Here is a 21,836-nt window from a genome sequence, read left to right as displayed (position 1 = left end):
CAACACTTTTCTTTAAGAAGGAGAGGGCCAACTTTGTCTTCGACAAGAGTCAGAGCCCAATACTTGATCCATAATGGGAAGGACGCGCGCTTAGCAACTTTGATGACGTACTCGGTGGACTCGTCTTGAACAACTTCTTCCGAAGGAAAGAGAGCCTCAAAGACTTTTATGGAACTACCCAACAACTTCTCCCGCAACTCAGTCATGGGAAGAGATTTTGAAAAAGCTTCATCACCAGTTATGATGAATTTTCCTTTAGTCGAGGAAGGTAGAAGACTCATGCTTATCTGTTTTATCCCCTTCTATCTTGTCTCCCCCGGTGGCATCCTTACCTACGCTTGTTTCCCTTTAGACTTGTATCACTTTTTTCCTTTTGCCTCGCTTTCCTTAGGGATATCTTTCCTCGCTACTTTCTCTTCTTGAGACTTATCCTTGCAATCGAGCAAATATGCTCTCAAATCCTTGTGCGACTGGTTGATATCCCCATAGAGGACCTGCTCGTGATAAAGGTGAGTACCATGTATCGGCAACCTGGTAAGAGAAACAACATCTTACTAAACTAGGGTTGCCTCTCTCACGCAAACAAGCAAGTTTGGACATGAGGCATCGAACGCGCGTAAAGACGAAGAAGGTCGCTTTTTTCTTCGACGATTTCACTATATAATGACTCGTTTATCGCTTTGTCAATCCCCAAATATCGAAGCATGGCGACATGATCTGGATTATAACATATATACTCGATCCAATTCTTCCAACATGGAAGAAGTTTCGCCTGGCGACTGGAATTAAACATTGGGGACATACGGGTTGCAAAGGCGAGAGACGAGGTAATCGTCTATACGGGGTATCTTCTGCCCAGTTTCGAGGAGCGCAGGTCGTAACATACGCGCCTATTACCGGTGATCTTTTCTATATCGTATTCCACATCGTCCGCCGGTTCAGGAAGCGGCCCACTACTAGAGAAGTAGGTTGACTCCGCTTCTTGTTCATCTTTGCTGCTCATGTGGGAGTTTTTTGACATGAGAGAGTGAACGATAATGAGTGCAGTATAAGATGAAGGTGATAAACAGAATTATCGTCTAAATAGAAGAAATTTTGACAGTATCAGAGGGGCGTTTACTTACCTGAGGTTGTAACTGGAGGGAAGTGTAGCGCCCCCTAAGCTAGCAACTGACTAATCCAAGAGATTAACTAAATAAAGAGGCACTAAAAATCTAAATCATCTAGTTAGGAATTAATTTAAAAGTTCTAAACATAGTTTAACCCAAATATAAACCCTCTCTGAAATTAATACAAGAACTTCTCTCAAATGATACATATTTAATAGTGAGTTGGTTTAAAATTAGAATATAACACAAAATAAACACAGCGGAAGCTAAACAACACGAAACCAACTCCTCGAAGCTTTCATCGCCACAAACACATCTTGATCTGTCTCTGAAACTGAAAGTGGGAATTGAGTGAGCACATCATCCCGAAGGGTGCCCAGTAGAAATAACAACTAACTTTCGAGTAATCATTAGAATGATTTAAAGAAAATGCAGGCTTTACAGAAAACCGTTAAAACATGGAAAAAAGATAAAGCATATTAAAATAATATAAAGATCTACCAACCAATCTTGCGGCACACATTCACAACAGTAATAATAGTTAAGTGACGTAATCCTTCGGAGTAGCAAGGCATGATTGTTGCGGATTCTTCAATGATCATTAAAGCACCGTGAGGTTTCCGGCCTCGAAGTCATAAACGATATGTACCTTACTAGTACCTCATTCTACGCGCACTCTACATATCAAGTATCCAAAGAAACTAATGGTAATAACATTATGTCCGATAGAAGTGCTTACACAGTGAAGTGCCCAACCAGCCCACGCGTAAATCCAACATCATATATAAGATTCTCAACATCATTCTCTCTAAACACCAAAATATAATATAATAGCCTTTGAAAGTAACTTAAAAGAAACAATAAACATCCATGTATGAGACATGGGTTGCCCGTACAGAAATAGGGAAAATAATATTCAGTGACACGAGTACACACCTAATAGTTTATTAGTGGCAGCAATTTTCACTCCTTTAGCGCATAAATATAGATATAACTTTTGGGCACACATCTCACACCAATCAAAAGGAAACCTTCTCCCTTTATAAGTAAAGATTGTAACCACTTTCCAGTCAATGGAAAGAATCACTTTTTTTGAAAGTAAGTAAATACTCCCAAAACACAGATATTAGTTGTTTCTAAAGATCCAAGTCCATCCCAAAATGTAAAAGAAAACTAGTTTGCATTACACACATATATACATGCATACACGTATCATATATTAATAAAGATATGCATGCATTTCATAAGATATAGATTTGTAAAACAATAATGGATATAAGAGAGTTCGTTATCGATTCCCACCTCTTTTAATGACAAGCCTCGCATACCTTGAGATCTACCATCCATTGGGTTGTCTTTGAATCGATCGTTGTTAATAAAGATTATTGTTAATCACAGAAGCACTGTAAAGATTAGCCAAAAGGCTCATACAAGGCTCATAACATAATCTCATACAATTGTCTAGTTATAAACTAAGTGAACTATATGATGGTTCTAAGTCCATTTATGGTTCTACTTCGTATTATTCTATACCTTTAGTTTATCTAAAACTTTACTAATCCAATTAAATTGGTTATATAGTTCATTAGATATGTCTTAATAATATTTACAACTTTGTAGAAGGAACCAAAAGCTAGTTCGGACCATAAAGGGTCCAAAACATCAAATTAAAAATACGACCGTAAGCCCAAGCCCAACAAACTATCCCCTTAATCTTAGGCCTGGTCCATCTGGGTCAACTAAAGGTCAACAACGGTCAACGGGTAAACTAACAGTCCACATCAAGGAAAGTCCAAAGTCAAGGTCAAGTGGTCAAGGTCAAGTCAAAGACCAACAATTTGGTCACGCGAGTCAACTCAGTGAGTTGAATCTGGTTCAGTCTGAGTTAACTCAGTCAGATGGCTGAGTCAGGTAAAACAGCTTCAGTCAGGCATCTGACTGGACAGAAAGGTTTAAGGCCAAGCCTTTGCACAGGCCAGACTTCTAATGCACAAACAAAACCCAAATGCAAACACACAATCCCTATCAACCTATTTCCCAGGCTTGAATCAAACTCCAACCATTACAATCTATTCTAAGACATAACTTCTTCACATTCAACGTTATCTGCAATTTCATTCTCAGGCGATCACCACCGCTAAGTTCAGCTCCAACACCCAACTAACACACATCAGTAACTGCAATACTAACCCAATTCTATTTCTGCACAATGAACACAAACAGTTCATTCACCAACCTAAATCATTCATCTAATTCTTCTCAGAACAATGTTTCCTCCACATTAACTACAATCACATCCAGCTCCAATACTTCTCACTGAAGTTTCATTCTACATATCAATACAATCTAAACCAACTCTGACTATTCTTACATCTTAATAATATCACGGCCATCGTGTTACATTCGCACAATCATAACGCCACCATCACAATTATAGTCAGATCAATACTACTATCTCAACAACATTGAAGTATAACCCATTTCAGTTCCTCTTCATCCTTAACTAATCTCTCAACTCCACCAGGCACAATTATACTTTACATTCACTAAAACATTACATCTTGTCCAAGAGAACTTCATAATTTATTCACAAACATAAGCTCAGGTTGCTTGCAAATTCACTACAGCTGCAATTTAACACAACCTCGATCTGAAACTTCATTGCAGACGAACTGCTCATTCAATCTTGAATATCCATCATCCCAATTACTATATCTACAACTCAGATTAACTCCTCCACCAACAGTTCTAACTCTAGCTCGTACCAAAGACTCAAACCTTCATCACCACACATACATCACTTCATTACACAGACTAACACCAACACCTGTTCAGCTTGTTCTTCATCCGATCCATCATCTATTTAACTTCCCCCTGTAATTCTAACTAACAAAGAAACCCTAATTACACACAAACCCATAACCTGATTCCAATCTTATTTCTACCAAATCTCATACTCAACACTTGTTCTTATGTTTCATACACACATCACCTGCACTTCTTATAAACCAAATATTCTAAAAAACATCAACACACTTACAATCTGCATAAAGATCACCAACAGCTTCTTCATGTTTTCATCTGCTACTTGAATTTCATCTGCAACTTCCAACACAACTAGCAGCACCAGTTCAGTAGAATCAGTCTTCTTGTCACAAAACTATAATTCCAAACCACTAACAGCAAACCCATCTATACCTAATCCTTCATTGCATAACATCTGTAGCTCAACTACAACCCCCACTATTCTAACTTCAGATGCAACTTGTATTTCATCAACACTCATTCCATGAATTCCTTTGTTTTTCCCCAATTTCAGAACCCCATAGAAAACTCTAATTCTAATTTGACTTCTGCAAAAGTCTAAATCAACAACCCCAAATCAGTCACCAACCCTAGACTTAACAACATCTAATCTTCCACGAATCACCACCAATTAATTCATCTCCATCAGCTGAGATTCTACTTCAACAGCTCAATTCTATAACTCTAATTTATGATTCGATTAACAGAACAACTAATCTATACTTCAATCAAACACAAACACATATATAACCTATCCATTTATATCAAAAGCATAAACAAATTTCTATCAAACACGAAACCCTAATTAAACTTACCATTCTCTGAAATTGCAGAACTAGATCAGCTCCAGTAACATCACCTTCTTCATCTAATCATCTTGGATAACAAGGTATACAAGAATTCTCATACAACTAAACACTCAAATCTCTGAAACTGAGATCGACGGAGAGACGGAGAAGAAGAACAGAAAAGAAGAGGAAAGATGAAAGAAAGAGAAAAAGAAAAGAAAAATGGTTTCTCTTGGATCGGTCCAGGGAGATAAGGCTAACGAAAAATGATTAAGACACCCAGAAAAATGATACGGGCAATCAGGCGGTTGAGTTGATAAAATGACTATTCTGCCCTGCATGATAATCCAATGATAACTTCTTCGTCCGACACTCGATTGACACGCTCGAGCAGTCCATTTTTCCTAACTTTTCAAGATGTATCCGTTTTTACTAGTTAGGATTTCAATTTAGTATCTCATTATGACACGTATCTAGATTGTTTTTAGATTAGTTTCTATTAATAGAAATCTACGTTAACTAATTGAGTTAATATCGGTTAATTCGTCTCTTGACTGGTCTAATAGCGTTGACGAGTTTGAGGGTCATTACAGGAAGTCTAAAAGGTGATGAGACATGTCAGGTAAAGGGGAGTTGAAGGGGCCCATGTTGCAGTTCGTTTCGAGGAAAAAAAATTGTTGTAAACCGACGCGCGTGATTAGGGAGCACATCTTAGGGAGTTAGCTGGAAATGAAGTTGCTCTTGTGGCAATGGGTTGATTATTGAGCAATTTGATAATTTACCCCACTAGTTAAGTGATTAATGTTGACAAATAAAAATTGATAACCCATTGACAATAGGGGTTACATTCATATGGAAGGCCCAAGCCCATGCGACTCTTGGGGACTAAGTTTCTAAAGGGTGCCCATAAGGAAAACGTGTAAAAAATGAAAGCAAGGAGATAATTGAGGATAAAATAATGGGAAAATGGTAGTTTAGAAAATACGAGAATTAAAGGGACATGTATCATAATGAGATACGAAATTGAAATCTGTAAAAGGGAATGAAATAATATTATGCAAAAGATCTTCTGTCTTTTACTCTTCTCAGAAAGGTGCAGTAGTTGATGAGTCTTGGTCAGGTCTCCCATTTACCATTTTACCCCTAAAACAGTCATAAAATTTTAGAATATATTTCCAACTCGTGTATGAGAAATCTTGCTAGCATAACAACTGATATTGGCTAGCATATAATATATACTTTCTAAAAGATAAGCATATCAATTTCGATTCCAGAGATAAATTCAAAAGTATTTCTCATAATATTAGTGGAATCTTAGCTTCGAGTATCAAGAGAATACATTTGAAAAATAATACATTAGTGATAAAATAAGTGTTCAATATTCATACATAAAAATTTTCATTCTTTCAAAATCTTAAAGATATATAAATCAAGTTGGAGATTTCGAGAATACAAGTATAGGATCGTTCCTGAATCTATTAGACATTTGGAAGTTAACTCTTGTCTAAACAAAACTCATGCCAAAGAAAAAACTTTCTTAACGTGAATTCAAGGTCCGGATTCACCATTAGATAGATATTTTAATTTCCTGAAATTTCAAAATTAATCCATGACAAAAGTCATACTAATGTCATGTCGGAACTATGAAAGTATAGTAAATTATACTACACAACTCTAGATAATAAGTAGTAGAAACAACTAATGTGTATCCTTTTTTTGACACTTAGATCATAAAATGACAAAGTCATCTAAACAACTAAATCCATGTAAAACAAACTTCGCTGTGTTATGTTTCAATAAATATGAATTAAAGAACTATATAAAAATTGAACAAGTCAAAGTCAGTAGCTAATAACCTCAATCTGAAGAATGATGTCTTCGTTTATCTTCAATACGTCTTCAACTCTTCGACGAGTAACTTGAGACTGCCTCAATATTTATAATGTCCTAAATCTGACCAAACGAAGTTGGTTTTAGCAAACAATTGAGCGACTAAGTTTTGTAACTAAACTTAAATACCAAACTTGACATATCAATGCTTGGTTGGGCTTAGCCGAGTATTTTTCTAAAATACACGTATATTATATTAAAATTAAAAAAAACCTATAATAAGGGTACCAAAATTTGGTATGAATTAGAGAATTTTATGTTTATAATGTTGAATTTTTCTAGTTCATATAAAATATACAAGATTGGTTATTGATTCACTGATTTGTTTACTACTTGTTTTACTAAACCACAACGAGTCTGTGAACGATTTAGTACCTTTTCTTTGAAATGGGAAAAATCGATGTTCTTTCTTGATTCCATATGAAACTCGGTGATATAGCAACAAATCATCTTGGGTGATATAGCAGCAAATTATTTTTAAAATAATTAAATAAGCATATTGGATTGAATTTCAATTTTTAAAATTTAAGATCATGTTGATTTGATCAGTTTTATCTATAATACAAAACAGAATGGCTTTTTGATCCTTGGACGGTCGGATAACATTTTCAGAGACAAACACGTGATCCGACCATCCCAGTCTCATCTCAGCTAAAGACATCTAGCGGATGTGGTGTTTGTAACCTCCTTCCATTATGGATATATTAATAACCCTCTTAATTAGTTCTTCATCAATTAAATAAATAGATGTACCATAAAAAAAACTAAAAAAACTAAATGTTACAACCATGTTTCAACCGTAGAACAGTAAAAAGAAAAATTTAATAAAATAATAAGGAAAAAAACTCACACACAATTATTCTTTTTAAAAGTACTAAAAAAAATTTCATTATACTCAATGAATAATTTTCATAATCCTGCAAAAAAAAAAAAACCATTGGAGATACAATGTAGAACAATCATTTTCTAGCATCCATAAAAAATGACTCACCGATAATCTACTCTTGCTTCATAGGCCTGATTTTAATTTTAGCAATTGAATAAGCTTATTTTCATCAACCTGTGAAAATAAAATAAAATAAAAAAAATAGAGTTACAATGTAGAACAATCATTTTATAGCATCCATAACAAGTTTATTTTCGAATGAGACATTTAACCAATCAAAAAATGAACCCTGTTTTACTCTATATCATGAGTATCTTTTCATCAAATTATTCCTGGGAACATTTGAGCATTCTTGATCAAGATTATAACAATCCTCTCGTCAGATTTAAATGCCATGAATAGTTTAATCACAAACAAAAAGAAGATAAACTCAAACCAAAAGAAAAGCAAAAGAAAAAAAAATCTTGATCAAGTAATTGAAAAATAAGGTGTACACATATACATGTGTAGAAACTAAATGGTGAAAGGCATCGTCTACAAACATATACACAAGTTATTAGAAACCACCCCTATGATGATAATGGTATATGGAATCAAGTTATTTATTTTACCTTTGGAGCACATCTTCGGATGAAAAAACGCATGTCTTCTGATGGAATCAAATTCTTTTTTTTTTTGATCCACAACACAAACAAAAATAAAAGAAACATTACAGAAAGTTCCATTATAATTGGGGCTAAAATGCATCCCATGCATCGGGTAATTAAGGTTAAAGATTTATTTTGTTATGATATAACCATTTTTAGTGCTAACCCATGCTCAAAAAGGAAACATTAAATGAATGTCGTGCTCAAAAATGAACGTCGTGCCCAAAAAGGAAACGTAACAACTTACCTTTCACTTTTTTTTTTCTTTTTCTTTTGATTAGACCATAAACATATCTCCTCCTCTAAGACCGGAATTAAGGATGACTTTAATTTGTTCACTTACTTTCCTCCTCTATTTACTCTTTCTTACCCATAAATAAGATAAAACCGTCTTATTTTCACCAAGAAAATAAGTTGGGAATGAGTGAATGTGTGTGGTGGAAGAATTACGTTCCTCTATTTATACATGTTCATTGCTTAATTGTAATTAGTGATACATTCAAGTTTTTATCGTTTTCTTTTAATGGGTTACTAGGATATGACCCGTGCCATCACGGCACGGGATTGTTATTGTTCTTGCAAATTGTGACTTTATTCGATGTTTCTATAGTGCTTCAAGATATTCACCCCATGTATTTGGTTCAAGAATCAAGATCATAAACTTATATTATTGAATTTTGTAAGATTGTAAAAATAAGTTAATGATTGGAATATCAAACAAACCCCACCCACAAAAGCATGGGATCAGCAAGAGATTTTGGTACAATCACGCATGTTTTACAAATTAATGTGTGTTATTTTGTATTTTCCTCTTCACGGGCTTTGGTTAGTTTTTGCTACCGGCTTTCACTTATGCATCTTAAATAAATCAACATTTTATAACAAATTCGTCCATATTAGTAAGAGAAGGCGATTTTTAAAAATAATTACAAAAAGAAATTATTGTGTGTTAATTTGTATTCTGCTTGCAAGTTATCCATGAAGTTGAATGATATGGTCATAATCTCTAAAATATTGACATAATCACTAAATCTAACAACTTTTATAAGCCTAAAGCAGGGATGAGAAAAAATACTTGGTATGCATGCAAGAGACATAGGACTGAGCAGTATGTGGTGGTCACCCAGCTCCAGTTTTCTCAGTATATAAAATCCCGGGTTAAAAATAATTTTGGTATTCAGTTTCGTCTGTATTTGTTTAAAATTACCTTAAATGTCGTTGTACGAATCTCCCCAATCTCGTGTAACGGTTCTTTGAAGGTTCTTTAGAGCCTAAAATTCTTGGCAGCCCCATTACCTCCCCATTGTAGTCACTCTATAAGTGTAAAATTCCTTGAAAACTCTAATTGTATAGGTTAATTATCATGCTTTATCCCAGGGATCGATATGTTTGCAGTATTTGTGCAAAGGCTGGGTGACTCTTCAGTCCAACTAATTTCAACAAGAAAACTTTATATTTTAGAGGCATCAACACCGCTTTGATAATGGAAGTCCATGTTCACAGCTTTAAGCATACCACCCTTGGTGCTACATCTACAGTTTCAGCCTTATTTCAAACTTCATTCCCTTCAGACTATTGTCATAGTTGTCATTAACTCATCGTGTTATATTTTTTTTATCGGTAAATTGAAGTCATTATATTTTTATTATCTTTTATAGTATAGTATGAGATGTTATTTTTTCGAATGGTAAGATAAGCCAAGGAGACCAAATACTTCAATGAGTAATTCCTATCCTGTATAGATATTAAAAATAAAATCATGTTAAACATAAAATTCTTGTATAAAAAAAAAAGTAAATCTAATTCTTTCATAAGTTAAACATAAAATAAAATCATGTTATTTTTCTTGGACAATATTAAAAAAATATTTGGATATCGGCACTGGATAAACAACTAATACAATGAGAAAAAAGAAAGTGACAATTTGTTATGTCTTCTTTGTGTTGTCTTATTTTTGAATAGTTTTAATCATACATTAAACCAAGCCTTGTTCCTGGGTATCCTGGTGCACTATCGCTATCCATTGTCTGTCCATTACCAAAATACTCCTCATAAGGTACGGCAACCTGACACCTGCATTCAGAGTCACGACCATATAACAGTTAATGTAAACGGTACCACTTTTTTGGTAATTCAATGGATGCTCAAATATTACAATACCTCATCAAGAGTTCGAGGAACTCGCATATTTTTTTTGTATTTGGATCATTTTCTGCATTTCATGCAATAAAGGCCATTAATATAGACTGCAGGTTGATTTACATATATCACTTTCGTTCATTGAATTTAAAAGAACATACCTTCAAGTACTATCTTTGTTCTGTCGTGTCTCATGTGGATGTAGTTAAACAAATACCTTACAAATATGATTTTTTTGGCTAATAGTTGTAGTAATTTCTAATGGAACTTGCGGGAGATGTGGATTCTTATCACTTATATAGTCCTCCATATTACAGCGGGGCATTGATGTATTTTCCTGATTCACTGTAATTTTTTAATGCTTCCGTTATAAAATTCGATTTTCAATATTTCCTCTTTTTCAAAAGGGAGCATTTAGTTACTTCCCAGCAATTACGGATAATATGTTTTACCGTTTTTGTTAAGTGTTCAATGAGACTATAACAATTACGGATATCGGACGTTAGGTTCCTAATATCCTTTCACCTGTACAAAAAAGTGGGATTGAACTGTACAGTTCAGTGAGACTATATTATAAAGGAATTTTGAATGCATAACATCGACAATCCACTTTTAAGATTAATTCCTAATGGCACCTGTAAGGTTCAATGAGACTATAGCAATCAGATCTCATTTTTAGTCAGGGCTAAAAAATTCATTATTAGGTCTTTCCTTACCCTGGCTTGAGCCAAGGGTTGATAAATACTTTTTCTATGCCCTTGTTTCTTAGCCATTCGAATCAGAACGGAAATGGTAACATGATTTTCTGTTTTTTGAGTTGAATCACCTAATTTGTACAATGAGCATTCTTACAATTTTCGCATCTCAAGCTCTCGTTCTCATGCTCAAATGGATGTTGGTTGTAAGAATGTTGTAGTATCCAAATTTTATATTAAATCACAGACTGTTTTGATATATAACGTCTGTACCTTCCATTAAGCCAATTTCATGGACTAAAACTTCCATTCTCCATAGTAAATCGTAACCTGGATCTTCCAACGAACCAATTTCATAGACTAAAACTCCCCAAGTCATTGTGAAAGTTAGAAATGTACATTGCAACAATCCACTTTTAAGATTAATTCCTAGTGGCACCTGTAAGGTTCAATGAGACTATAGCAATCAGATCTCATTTTTAGTCAGGGCTAAAAAATTCATTATTAGGTCTTTCCTAACCCTGGCTTGAGCCAAGGGTTGATAAATACTTTTTCTATGCCCTTGTTTCTTAGCCATTCGAATCAGAACGGAAATGGTAACATGATTTTCCGTTTTTTGAGTTGAATCACCTAATTTGTACAATGAGCATTCTTACAATTTTCGCATCTCAAGCTCTCGTTCTCATGCTCAAATGGATGTTGGTTGTAAGAATGCTGTAGTGTCCAAATTTTATCTTAAATCACAGACTGTTTTGATATATAACGTTTGTACCTTCTATTAAGCCAATTTAAAACTTCCATTCTCCATAGTAAATCGTAACCTGGATCTTCCAACGAACCAATTTCATAGACTAAAACTCCCCAAGTCATTGTGAAAGTTAGAAATGTACATTGCAACCGGCATCCCATTTAGCACCAACTATTCAGAAATTATCTTCCTGTTTGTCAAACAACAAAAATGGAGCTGTCGAATTCCCTCAATTGGATGGCAGGGTTATTTGACGGGGTGGGGGTGGGGCTACATGTGATTTCCCCTTCCGCCATATCAGGAAACTGCTTGAAGCTCTTGTGGGTGCTTCTTGGAACAGTTTTGGAGGGGCTACATGTGATTTGGCCCGCCATTAGTGCATTCTGCATGGTTTGGATGAGAGAAAAGGATTAGCAATACATATTTTTCAAATCAAAACAGACTGAACCAAACAAAGTAATACCTGGTGTTTGAGCAAGAGACGTACAACAGTAGGAGTGCTCACCAAACAAAACAATGGTTTGGTACTTTTTAGTTTGCTCAAGATTTGAGAAACGAATGTGAACAAAGGGAAAATTACCATGAGCTTTATATAGGCCCCCTTGGTATCATAAATATCAATAGTTGTAATGGTTGTAGCATAATAGCATTAGTTGTATATCCCAAAAATAAGTCCCAAATAATAACGGTTGTAGAAAGAAAAAATTTAATTTGTTTACATTTTTCATGAAATTCCTAAATCGTAACCGTTCTTTAAATGCCTAAGTTGTATATCCCAAAACATATTGGTTGCTGGATCTGGACCGTCCTTAATGTGTCCAAACTATAGAGATCCGTCGATGGAGAAAAACACCATTATACATCCCAAAACACATTAGATGCTCGATCTAGACCATCCTTTATGTGTCCAAACTATAGAGAGTCGTCGATGTAGGAAAACACCATTGTCCCTTATAATATAGATTATGGGTTAATCATAAAGGAGCATTTGTTCCGTCCATACGGACCTTAGTATCAACAGATCAAACATAATTAGCTGCAGTCTCACAAAAATCATTGCGCAAAATGTGTTTGCTTTCTTTTCGAAAATGCATGATCGCAATGAAAACAAACCTGCAGTATTCATGTTTCGTGTTATGATAGTATGCGGTAATTATTAAGATTATTGTGATACAAAATTATACCTTATCATGTCGTGCCGTTACGACACGGGTTATTTCTAGTAAAGTAATAAACCGACAATGATATTTGTTTAACCTTGGAAAAAACTACTTTAAAATCATATTCACCTCCAAAATATCTCTAAAAAGAAGTGAAAAACTCTTTTGGAAAGCGGTAAATCCCGAACCGGTGGCGGAGCTAGGGGTTGACTAATCGAGAGTCTAACACCCACAAAAAACTTCATAATCATATAAGTATACTTCATTTAATTTTGTAATTAGTAATTTTTCCACCAAATAATATTTAGCTTTAATCCCTTATTTCTATAAAAAAAAATTTATCCCTTCTTTGATAGGGGTTTACGAGTTTTACACTTCTGTTTCTTTCCTTCTCAGTCAAATGGTGTAGTGAGACATCTCCTCTACACAACAGTGGCCGCAACAATAAGCAAATCGAGAGGAACATGGTCACGGATACTCCTAAAATCATCATCCTTAAAAAAACCTAGCACTCCTCACAAAAATCTATGCAGAAAAATCTCAAATTCTAGCCCCCAAATTCATCATTTCCAAATACCTAAATCAAATCTATCATTATCTCAATACAGATTCAGTTCATCTTTTGCCCCTTCTAGCGATAGAGTAATCCAAAAACTTCTAGAGGAGGCGGAGGCGGCGAAACAAAAAGAGAAAGATGAGAAGAGAAAAGCTGGTTTGCTTGATGATAATGATGATGTAGAAGAAGAAGAACATTATATGAGCGTTGGTCCAACGATTGAGAAACTTGAAAAGCAAAATGCTAAAGAGAAAGGACCACTCGGGCAACATGAAGAACCAACTGATTCAGAAAGTGAAGTTGATGAGAGATGGGAACCTGACGCTGTTCAGAAACGATCCGATGAATTTGAAATGAAATGTAACTGTCATGCTGAATTACACACCATCTTTGCTCATTCTAGTAAAATTTGTCTCTTTTCTAGCTACTTAGTCATATGTTATAGGATATTGCCTTAGATGAGGTATATTTAAATTGTTTTCTTATATTAGAGAGTTTGAGAATTGTATCAGTTTAGGATTGTTTTCCTTGTGTTAATTTTTCGGCTTGAGGAGAAGGTGTGAACCAACTCCTCGGTAGAGAGGCATGGCAAGGGGGATGTACTCCACTTGCCTCCCAGCTGAACTTGTTGGCTTCATGGATTACAGTGAAGTATTCATGGGTTACAGTTGAATATTTGTACTCGTTTTGGTTTGTTTTGGAAGAAATCGAATGGTTCTAATACATGAGTTCCTAGTATATTTATGGTGTGGAGAGTATCAGCATGTGAAGTATTTCATTATCAACCATTTATGCCTTTTCTTTTCTTTTTAGAAACCCTTGACGAAGCTAACAACTGGATGCATAAAATTGACCACTTTGAGCAAAAGCATCTCCAACTTCCATTTGAGTATAGGGTTATAGGAGAGCTGATGAACCGTTTGAAAGACGCTACTGGGAATGGGAGGTTTATGATTCTTCAGAAACTGAATAGAGCCATGAGAATGGTACAGTGGAAAGAGACTTATGATCCTAATAATCCTGCAAATTCTGGATTTATTCAGCACGATAAAGGACGAGGCAATGCATATGTTTCTGTAGAGCATTCAGGAGGATTTGAAAAAGAAAGGCAATTGATTAAAGGGTTTGGGGATGACGATGAGGATCAAGATTTCATTGATGATAAGGATGATATATTGATGGAGAAGTTCAATGCCATTGACAACAAGCTTGAAGAGAAGTTAGCGGCATTGGATCATACATTTGGAAAGAAGGGGATGGTTTTGGAGGAGGAGATTAAAGAACTCGCATATGAGAGAAATAGTTTAACTGAGGAGAAAAGAAGGCCACTTTACAAGAAAGTAAGTTTGTATGTCTCTGTATGTATTTCATGTAATGTTACTTTTAAATTCCATTTACAAAATCTGACAATGATTATTAGAATTAGATAAAGAATGCTCTAATATCTTATAGTTAATAGTGGTTAACTCATTTCTGAATTACTTTCGTTGTGCAATCGTTTGTTGCTTTGGCAAGTATTCAGATATTTTCATTTGACCGTAGGATGGAAAAGGATACACCTAGCCTTTCCCTTTCACGTTTCATCCATTTGATTTGATTAGTATGACAGAGTTGCATATGTATACACTAGACATTCAACCATAAGAGTTTTTTTTTTTTTTAAGAATAAGGTTATTCAACCATAAGAGTTAATAAGTTGTTTGAGTCACTTTCCATTTATGGAATTGAAGCTAAACAACGGTGGTAGGTTCTGTGGATTTTTCTTTAGAAGTCAAGAGTCTGCAACGTATCTGTTTCATTTAGATTTAGGGTCGTGGCTATCTTACTTCTACTCATTGGTTGTCTTTTGGAAGTATTTTGGCACTACAGATTTGGTTCATGTTTTGGCTAAAGTTTAAATTGAATGTTATATGCCTTTTTTAATCGATAAAGTATATATGGCGTTTGATGGAAGTCTGCTAAGTTGATATTGTGTCACTGTTGTTACCATAATTATGTTTTTCTTTTTGAAACCTGTAATGGGAACTTTATGCATATAGATTTTGCAGCACTTAATACTGCATTCCCAATTTCTTGATGTCTATCAGTACTTCTTCCCTGCTAATGTTTTTCTATTATATCAGGGTTTTGATACGCGATTAGTTGATATGAACCGAACATGTAAAGTAATGAAGGTACGAAATCTGTATTTTGTCAAATTACTCGCGTTCTGTATTGGTTATTTTGCTGATAATTGTTCTATCGTCATTTGTGTTCTAGGGTAGACAAATTTTCAAGTACACGGCTATGTTAGTTTGCAGGAACTATAATGGAGTCATTGGTTTTGCAAAGGGAAAAGGTCCAGCGGCTCCCATTGTACTTCAAAAGGTATTTAGTTCTCTAGTCTAGTAATACATCTGCTTTATATTCGTTTCCGTACCTAAAGTAGGGTCGATACCATCTGAGATAGGGTTAAACGTTTTCATGGCACGATTACTGCCCTATTACTCTTTCTGCTTAACTTCTAACACAGACACCTGTCACATTATCAGAACACTACTCTCATAAATTGCAGTTGAAAATAGCTGGATAAAGTTCAAGTACTTTTATGAGTTTATCAGGTTATTCACATTAGCAGAACAATGGTGAATCAATTCTAAGCCCACTAGGAAAAGAAACTAACTGATAAAAGATCCTTATCTTTCTTAATGGCTCGATTTATCTTTAGGAGTTGTTTTTCTCCTTAACATTGTCGTATGCATTTTTTATCAGGAGTTGTTTTTCTTTTTAATATTGTTGTATGCATTTTTTAACTCTTTTTTATATCTTCTGGTCATCTCATTATCTCAGTTTCTAACTGCATTTGTGATTCTCAGGCATACGAGAGATGCTTCCAGAATCTTCATTATGTAGAGCGACACGAGGAGCACACGATTACACATGCAATGCAAACCGAGTATAATAAAACAAAGGTTCGCGTACATGCGTATTTCTCCCTTCTACCTCTTTCCTCGCATTTCCTAACTTAGAAGTAACTTGTTTATTCTTCTCTCATTTCCTAAAATGCTGGACTTGGGCTTGTTTTTTTCCTAGATATACCTATGGCCCGCCCCTACCACAACAGGGATTAAAGCTGGCAAAACTGTTGAACTCGTCCTAAATCTAGCCGGTTTCAAAAATGTCAAGTCAAAGGTAAATAACCATCAAACATATGACTTTGTGCGACTTTTAACGCATATTTTTCACAATTTGGTGTTCATCCCTGATGTCCATTGTTTCATGTAAGTTGTGGGATCAAGAAACGCCCATAACACAGTTAAAGAACTTTTTAAAGCTCTAAATGCGGTAAGTGGTAGACTATAACGAAGTTGCAGTAAATGAGTTACATCACTGACAATTCTTTGACAAATTCATTTGCAATCGGTACTATGGAATTTGAATTTTCTGCTAAACTTTCTTTATTCAGATTGAAACTCCCAAAGATGTTCAAGAAAAGTTTGGCCGAGCTGTTGTTGAGTCACATCTTCTATAAGAAGAGGTATTTCTACCATTTTCTTTTTTACTTCCTCAGTGAACTGGAAGACATAATGGAGTCGAAACTAGAAATTTATTGATTTACATAAAGAATTTGCACATTATTTTTGTTGGTCATTGTTTCTCGTTATGTTTTCTGTTGGCATGATGCATACCGTAATAAAGATATGCTTTATAACTGAACTGGTTGCCAGATATATTTTGTCGGTAATGAACGAGATAATATACATACATTGATGAGAAAGTGAAAGGAAGAGCCAGGGAATGTTGAAGTTTTCATTAAATGTAATGATTTTTATTTCTTCTTGGTGAAATATTCTTTGCTGGAAACTGAATTAAAAAGGAAAGGAAAGAAAAAATTTGAGTTAAGCTGTTAGAGCTTTTATTATTTGGGTCCCAATGTTGTGTAGGTTTGGTTTTGGGGTTTGATGTTACAACTCAAGTACTGTTTCTCACCTTCAACTTTAAGGGTTTATTGTTTTGTTCTTTTAAATTTTTTGAATTTGTTTGGAGATAAAGCTTCACATGGTGATGCAGAGCTTGTGTTATTCTATTGTCTTACTTCTAAGAAACCCATTACATGGTGTTTCCTGTCCTTTTTTTTTGTTGTTGTTGATGGAAGGTGTTTGGTAGTATGCTATGTGGAACTGAGCTCCACAAATCAGGGTTAAGCAGAGGGTAAGAAATTAAGTTTCATAATCTACTCCATGAAAAATACTCCGTATTATCTCAATCCATGACAAATATTATCATTTATATAAACTATTTAAATTCTATCACGACCATTAAGGTAATAGTGTGTATGATTTTGTCTCGAGAATTTAAAGAGATGGACTTGATAATACGGACGTGTGCAGAGCGGTAACCGAAAAGTCCCATGCAATGAGTCCATTGGGTTTTAGTAGTTCATTTCTCCAGCTAAGATATCAACATTGCTTTTGGAAAAAGATGGCGTTTTAGTCTAGCTTTTGAGAAATCACTTCAGCTGTTCAAAGCAGTTCCACTTTTGTATGTAGAAGTACTGGAACATGATGTGTATACGACACAACTGAAAAAATGAATTTCGAAACTCACTGGCAATCCCAAACTAAGAGATCAAGTGGGTAACAAAGAAACTTCGCTTTTAAAACTTAATTCTTTGTGGATGCACTGGCACATGGACATTTACAGCAGATATATTGGACGCGTGTACTGTGTTTTTGGACAAGAAATTAGATGTCGTGTACTTGCTTGGTGGGAAGAGTAATATCAGGGGTGACACGTTGTACTTATAGTTTTCGAATCTCAACATACCATGATTTTGAATGATTATTTTAGCATTTATATCTAAATTTTGGTTGGTAATTGCAAGTTCAACTTCGTTGATTTTGCATGTAACTGAAACATCTTATCACATCCATTCCCAAGGGATCTTCATCTGATATGATGTGTCAACCATGCCCTGAATAAAGTAGTAGAATATTGCACTTATGTTCGATTGATCCAAAACTAGGGATGCTTTAGCAGCTGTCTCTTTCTTTCCCTCTCCTTTAAAAATTTTGTTCAGCTTAAGAAGCATGACTCTCTAGAAGGTTGGTAGAATTTTTATCTTTACATGAAAACACTCGTCCACCTAAGCAGATCTTGTTAGCTTGTATGATTACTAGGATATGACCCGTGCCGTAATGACACGGGTTTTGGTTGGGAATGTTTGCTTCACTTGTTCTATTAGTTATATAATTGTAGATGATATTCCTTTGGAGTTCAAAATGGAATAAGACGTCGTTAGTGTGACGATTTCACAATACTATGACTTTGTATCATGTATATTATTTTATATATATCATTAGTTGTTAGTATGATGGACCTGATGGTCGATCTATCATAAATGGAATTGGCAATGAAACCTTTTTCTGCCATTGTTTTTATGTTTCTGAAGTTGTAGAATGTGATAGTCCTATTGTTATACCGCCAAATTATCACTTACCGTTTTTCTATCCATTGCAATCATTCGATGAGGTCCGTGAATGCAGTTCAATTATTTCGATTTACTGTAATTTTTTTAGTATTCCTACTTATAATTAAAGTGAATCTCCAACAATATTATTAATTCGGTTAGAGAGCCAATTCATATACGTTAACCCATAAAACTCAATTACATTCGTGTCTCCTAGTAAAAAAATCCCGTGGTTGCTCATCTTTTCCCGTCATTCGATTTTAGGCTCCATTTGTCATTGCTTGAATAATTCTATCAGTTTTTCCATTCGGGTTTATTAGTGTAACCTTCGAAGAAAATTATTGCAGTATGTTAGATTTATTGGTATTGAACGGCTGTTAAACCTAAAACGTGTTCCAATTATGGTAGCCTTTTTTAAATTCCTATTACGTCGGCGGTAAACCTAGGAGGGAGGTAATGTATTTCCCGGGTATATTTTGGTCCTCTTTTATGCTCTTGGTGTATGGAAATTTTCAATAAACTCTCATTAATCATATATTTTGCAGGAGATACGTGAAAATCTGATTGATACCATCAGATTTCAACCAAAGATTGTGAAGTAACACATGAGAGGGTGCTTTGTGATCATTATATTTTAAAATCCTACATGAAGGATGTGCCAATCAAATCCTCATACGGGTCTCAGTAGGCATAAGCTGGTCAATCAATGGTTCTTCATGTTTTAATGCAGTTTGTTTCATCAAATATAATTCAAAACCAATCACATCCTCTTGGAGTCTTAGGATCTAGGGTGGGAAAGTATGGATCTTAAAAACGGCTTCCCTTCGGATTTCGTGTCATTAAAACTTTCGCTTATTGTCAGAGTCCTAGACAATAATGCTCTATAAATCTAACGCGAAGACTTCTAACGATCCACTCCATAAACAATATACCAAAAACCAAAATGGTTATTTCTCGGAAATGTATTTTTTTCTGACATTTCCCCAAAAAAGAAAACAAAAACATATAATCTTTAATATATGCCTGCACCATATGAAGAGATGTAATTTCAAGGTTCACATAATATATATATAAAAAATATTAATCAGGAGTCCCAATCCATTTGATACCAACATGTGCATGACATAGTCCAAATAAGAGGCTGAAACTCTCTAGCAGAAGTAGCAATACAGTTAAAAAAATATTTAATAATTCTAAGGGCAATAACAATGGAACCAGAGCTTTCTTCGTTAATTATTTTCACTCCATGAAAATCTTCTTGATTTTGGTGGCCAAAGAAGTCAAAGTTAAATTGGACAACATAAAAAAATAAAAGATTAAATGATATGGGTATTAAGAAACCTAATATAAGAGTAAAAATCAATAGAGAACAATCATATTTGAATATCTTTTAACTGCAAACGAAGAAACAAAATCCTGATCACAAAATACAACATTAATGAATAGAAACAAAAAGATATCAAATTGCATATATGACCAAAAAATTTAGGCACGAGGCACCACCATTCTTTATATGCTAAAAATGTACATTTTGATTATGAAATGGATTAAGTTAAAAGGGAATTTAATTTAGAATAAGAGAAATGGAATAAGGGAATTTAATTTAGAATATAATAAGGGAATTGAATTTAATTTAGAACCTTTAAGAGATGTAATTTCAAGGTTCACATAATATAAAAAAAATATTAATCAAGAATCCCAATCCATTTGATACCAACATGTGCATGACATAGTCCAAATAAGAGGCTGAAACTCTCTAGCAGAAGTAGCAATACAGTTAAAAAAATATTTAATAATTCTAAGGTCAATAACAATGGAACCAGAGCTTTCTTCGTTAATTATTTTCACTCCATGAAAATCTTCTTGATTTTGGTGGCCAAAGAAGTCAAAGTTAAAAGGGAATTTAATTTAGAATAAGAGAAATGGAATAAGGGAATTTAATTTAGAATAGAATAAGGGAATTGAATTTAATTTAGAACCTTGAAGAGATGTAATTTCAAGGTTCACATAATATAAAAAAAAATTAATCAGGAATCCCAATCCATTTGATACCAACATGTGCATGATATAGTCCAAATAAGAGGCCGAAACTCTCCAGCAGAAGTAGCAATACAGTTAAAAAAATATTTAACAATTCTAAGGGCAATAACAACGGAAACAGAGCTTTCTTCGTTAATTATTTTCACTCCATGAAAATCTTCTTGATTTTGGTGGCCAAAGAAGTCAAAGTTAAATTGGACAACATAAAAAAATAAAAGATTAAATGATATGGGTATTAAGAAACCTAATATAAAAGTAAAAATGAATATAGAACAATGAATATCTTTTAACTGCAAACGAAGAAACAAAATCCAGATCACAGAATACAACATTAATGAATAGAAACAAAAAGATATCAAATTGCATATATGACCAAAAACTTTATGCATGAGGCACCACCATTCTTTATATGCTAAAAATGTACATTTTGATTATCAAAGGGATTAAGTCAAAAGGGAATTTAATTTAGAATAAGAAAAATGGAGTAAGGGAATTTAATTTAGAATAGAATAAGGGAATTGAATTTAATTTAGAACCTTGAAGAGATGTAATTTCAAGGTTCACATAATATAAAAAAATTATTAATCAGGAATCCCAATCCATTTGACATCAACATGTGCATGACATAGTCCAAATAAGAGGCTGAAACTCTCCAGCAGTAGCAATACAATTAAAAAAATATTTAATAATTCTAAGGGCAATAACAATGGAAACAAATCTTTATTCGTTAATTATTTCCACTCCATGAAAATCTTCTTGATTTTGGTGGCCAAAGAAGTCAAAGTTAAATTGGACAACATAAAAAAACAAAAGATTAAATGATATGGGTATTAAGAAACCTAATATAAGAGTAAAAATGAATAGAGAACAATCATATTTGAATATCTTTTAACTGCAAACGAAGAAACAAAATCCAGATCACAG

The 21,836-nt window shown here is 34.2% G+C and overlaps 1 protein-coding gene and 1 long non-coding RNA gene across 2 annotated transcripts; one reads left to right on the top strand and one right to left on the bottom strand.

Moving 5' to 3' along the window:
* Nucleotides 1-1,207: 1,207 nt before the first annotated feature.
* LOC113333773 lies at nucleotides 1,208-4,925 on the bottom strand. Its single transcript, XR_003352338.1, has 2 exons — nucleotides 4,730-4,925; nucleotides 1,208-1,443 (listed from the first exon to the last, which is right to left on the bottom strand). It is a non-coding gene; the product is annotated as an uncharacterized LOC113333773 (long non-coding RNA).
* A 6,992-nt stretch (nucleotides 4,926-11,917) lies between these two features.
* Nucleotides 11,918-16,934, top strand: LOC113333577. Its single transcript, XM_026580007.1, has 9 exons — nucleotides 11,918-12,064; nucleotides 13,264-13,825; nucleotides 14,237-14,763; nucleotides 15,547-15,597; nucleotides 15,683-15,790; nucleotides 16,279-16,374; nucleotides 16,496-16,592; nucleotides 16,686-16,747; nucleotides 16,869-16,934. Exons 1-9 carry the CDS (start codon nucleotides 11,918-11,920, stop codon nucleotides 16,932-16,934), a joined length of 1,716 nt encoding a protein of 571 aa, XP_026435792.1.
* Nucleotides 16,935-21,836: the final 4,902 nt, after the last annotated feature.

The sequence above is a fragment of the Papaver somniferum genome, unplaced genomic scaffold (genome assembly GCF_003573695.1).
Source record: "Papaver somniferum cultivar HN1 unplaced genomic scaffold, ASM357369v1 unplaced-scaffold_133, whole genome shotgun sequence".
Classification (NCBI taxonomy): Eukaryota; Viridiplantae; Streptophyta; class Magnoliopsida; order Ranunculales; family Papaveraceae; genus Papaver; species Papaver somniferum.
Note: the sequence above shows the minus strand (reverse complement) of the source record. Positions and strands in the feature narration are given on the sequence as shown.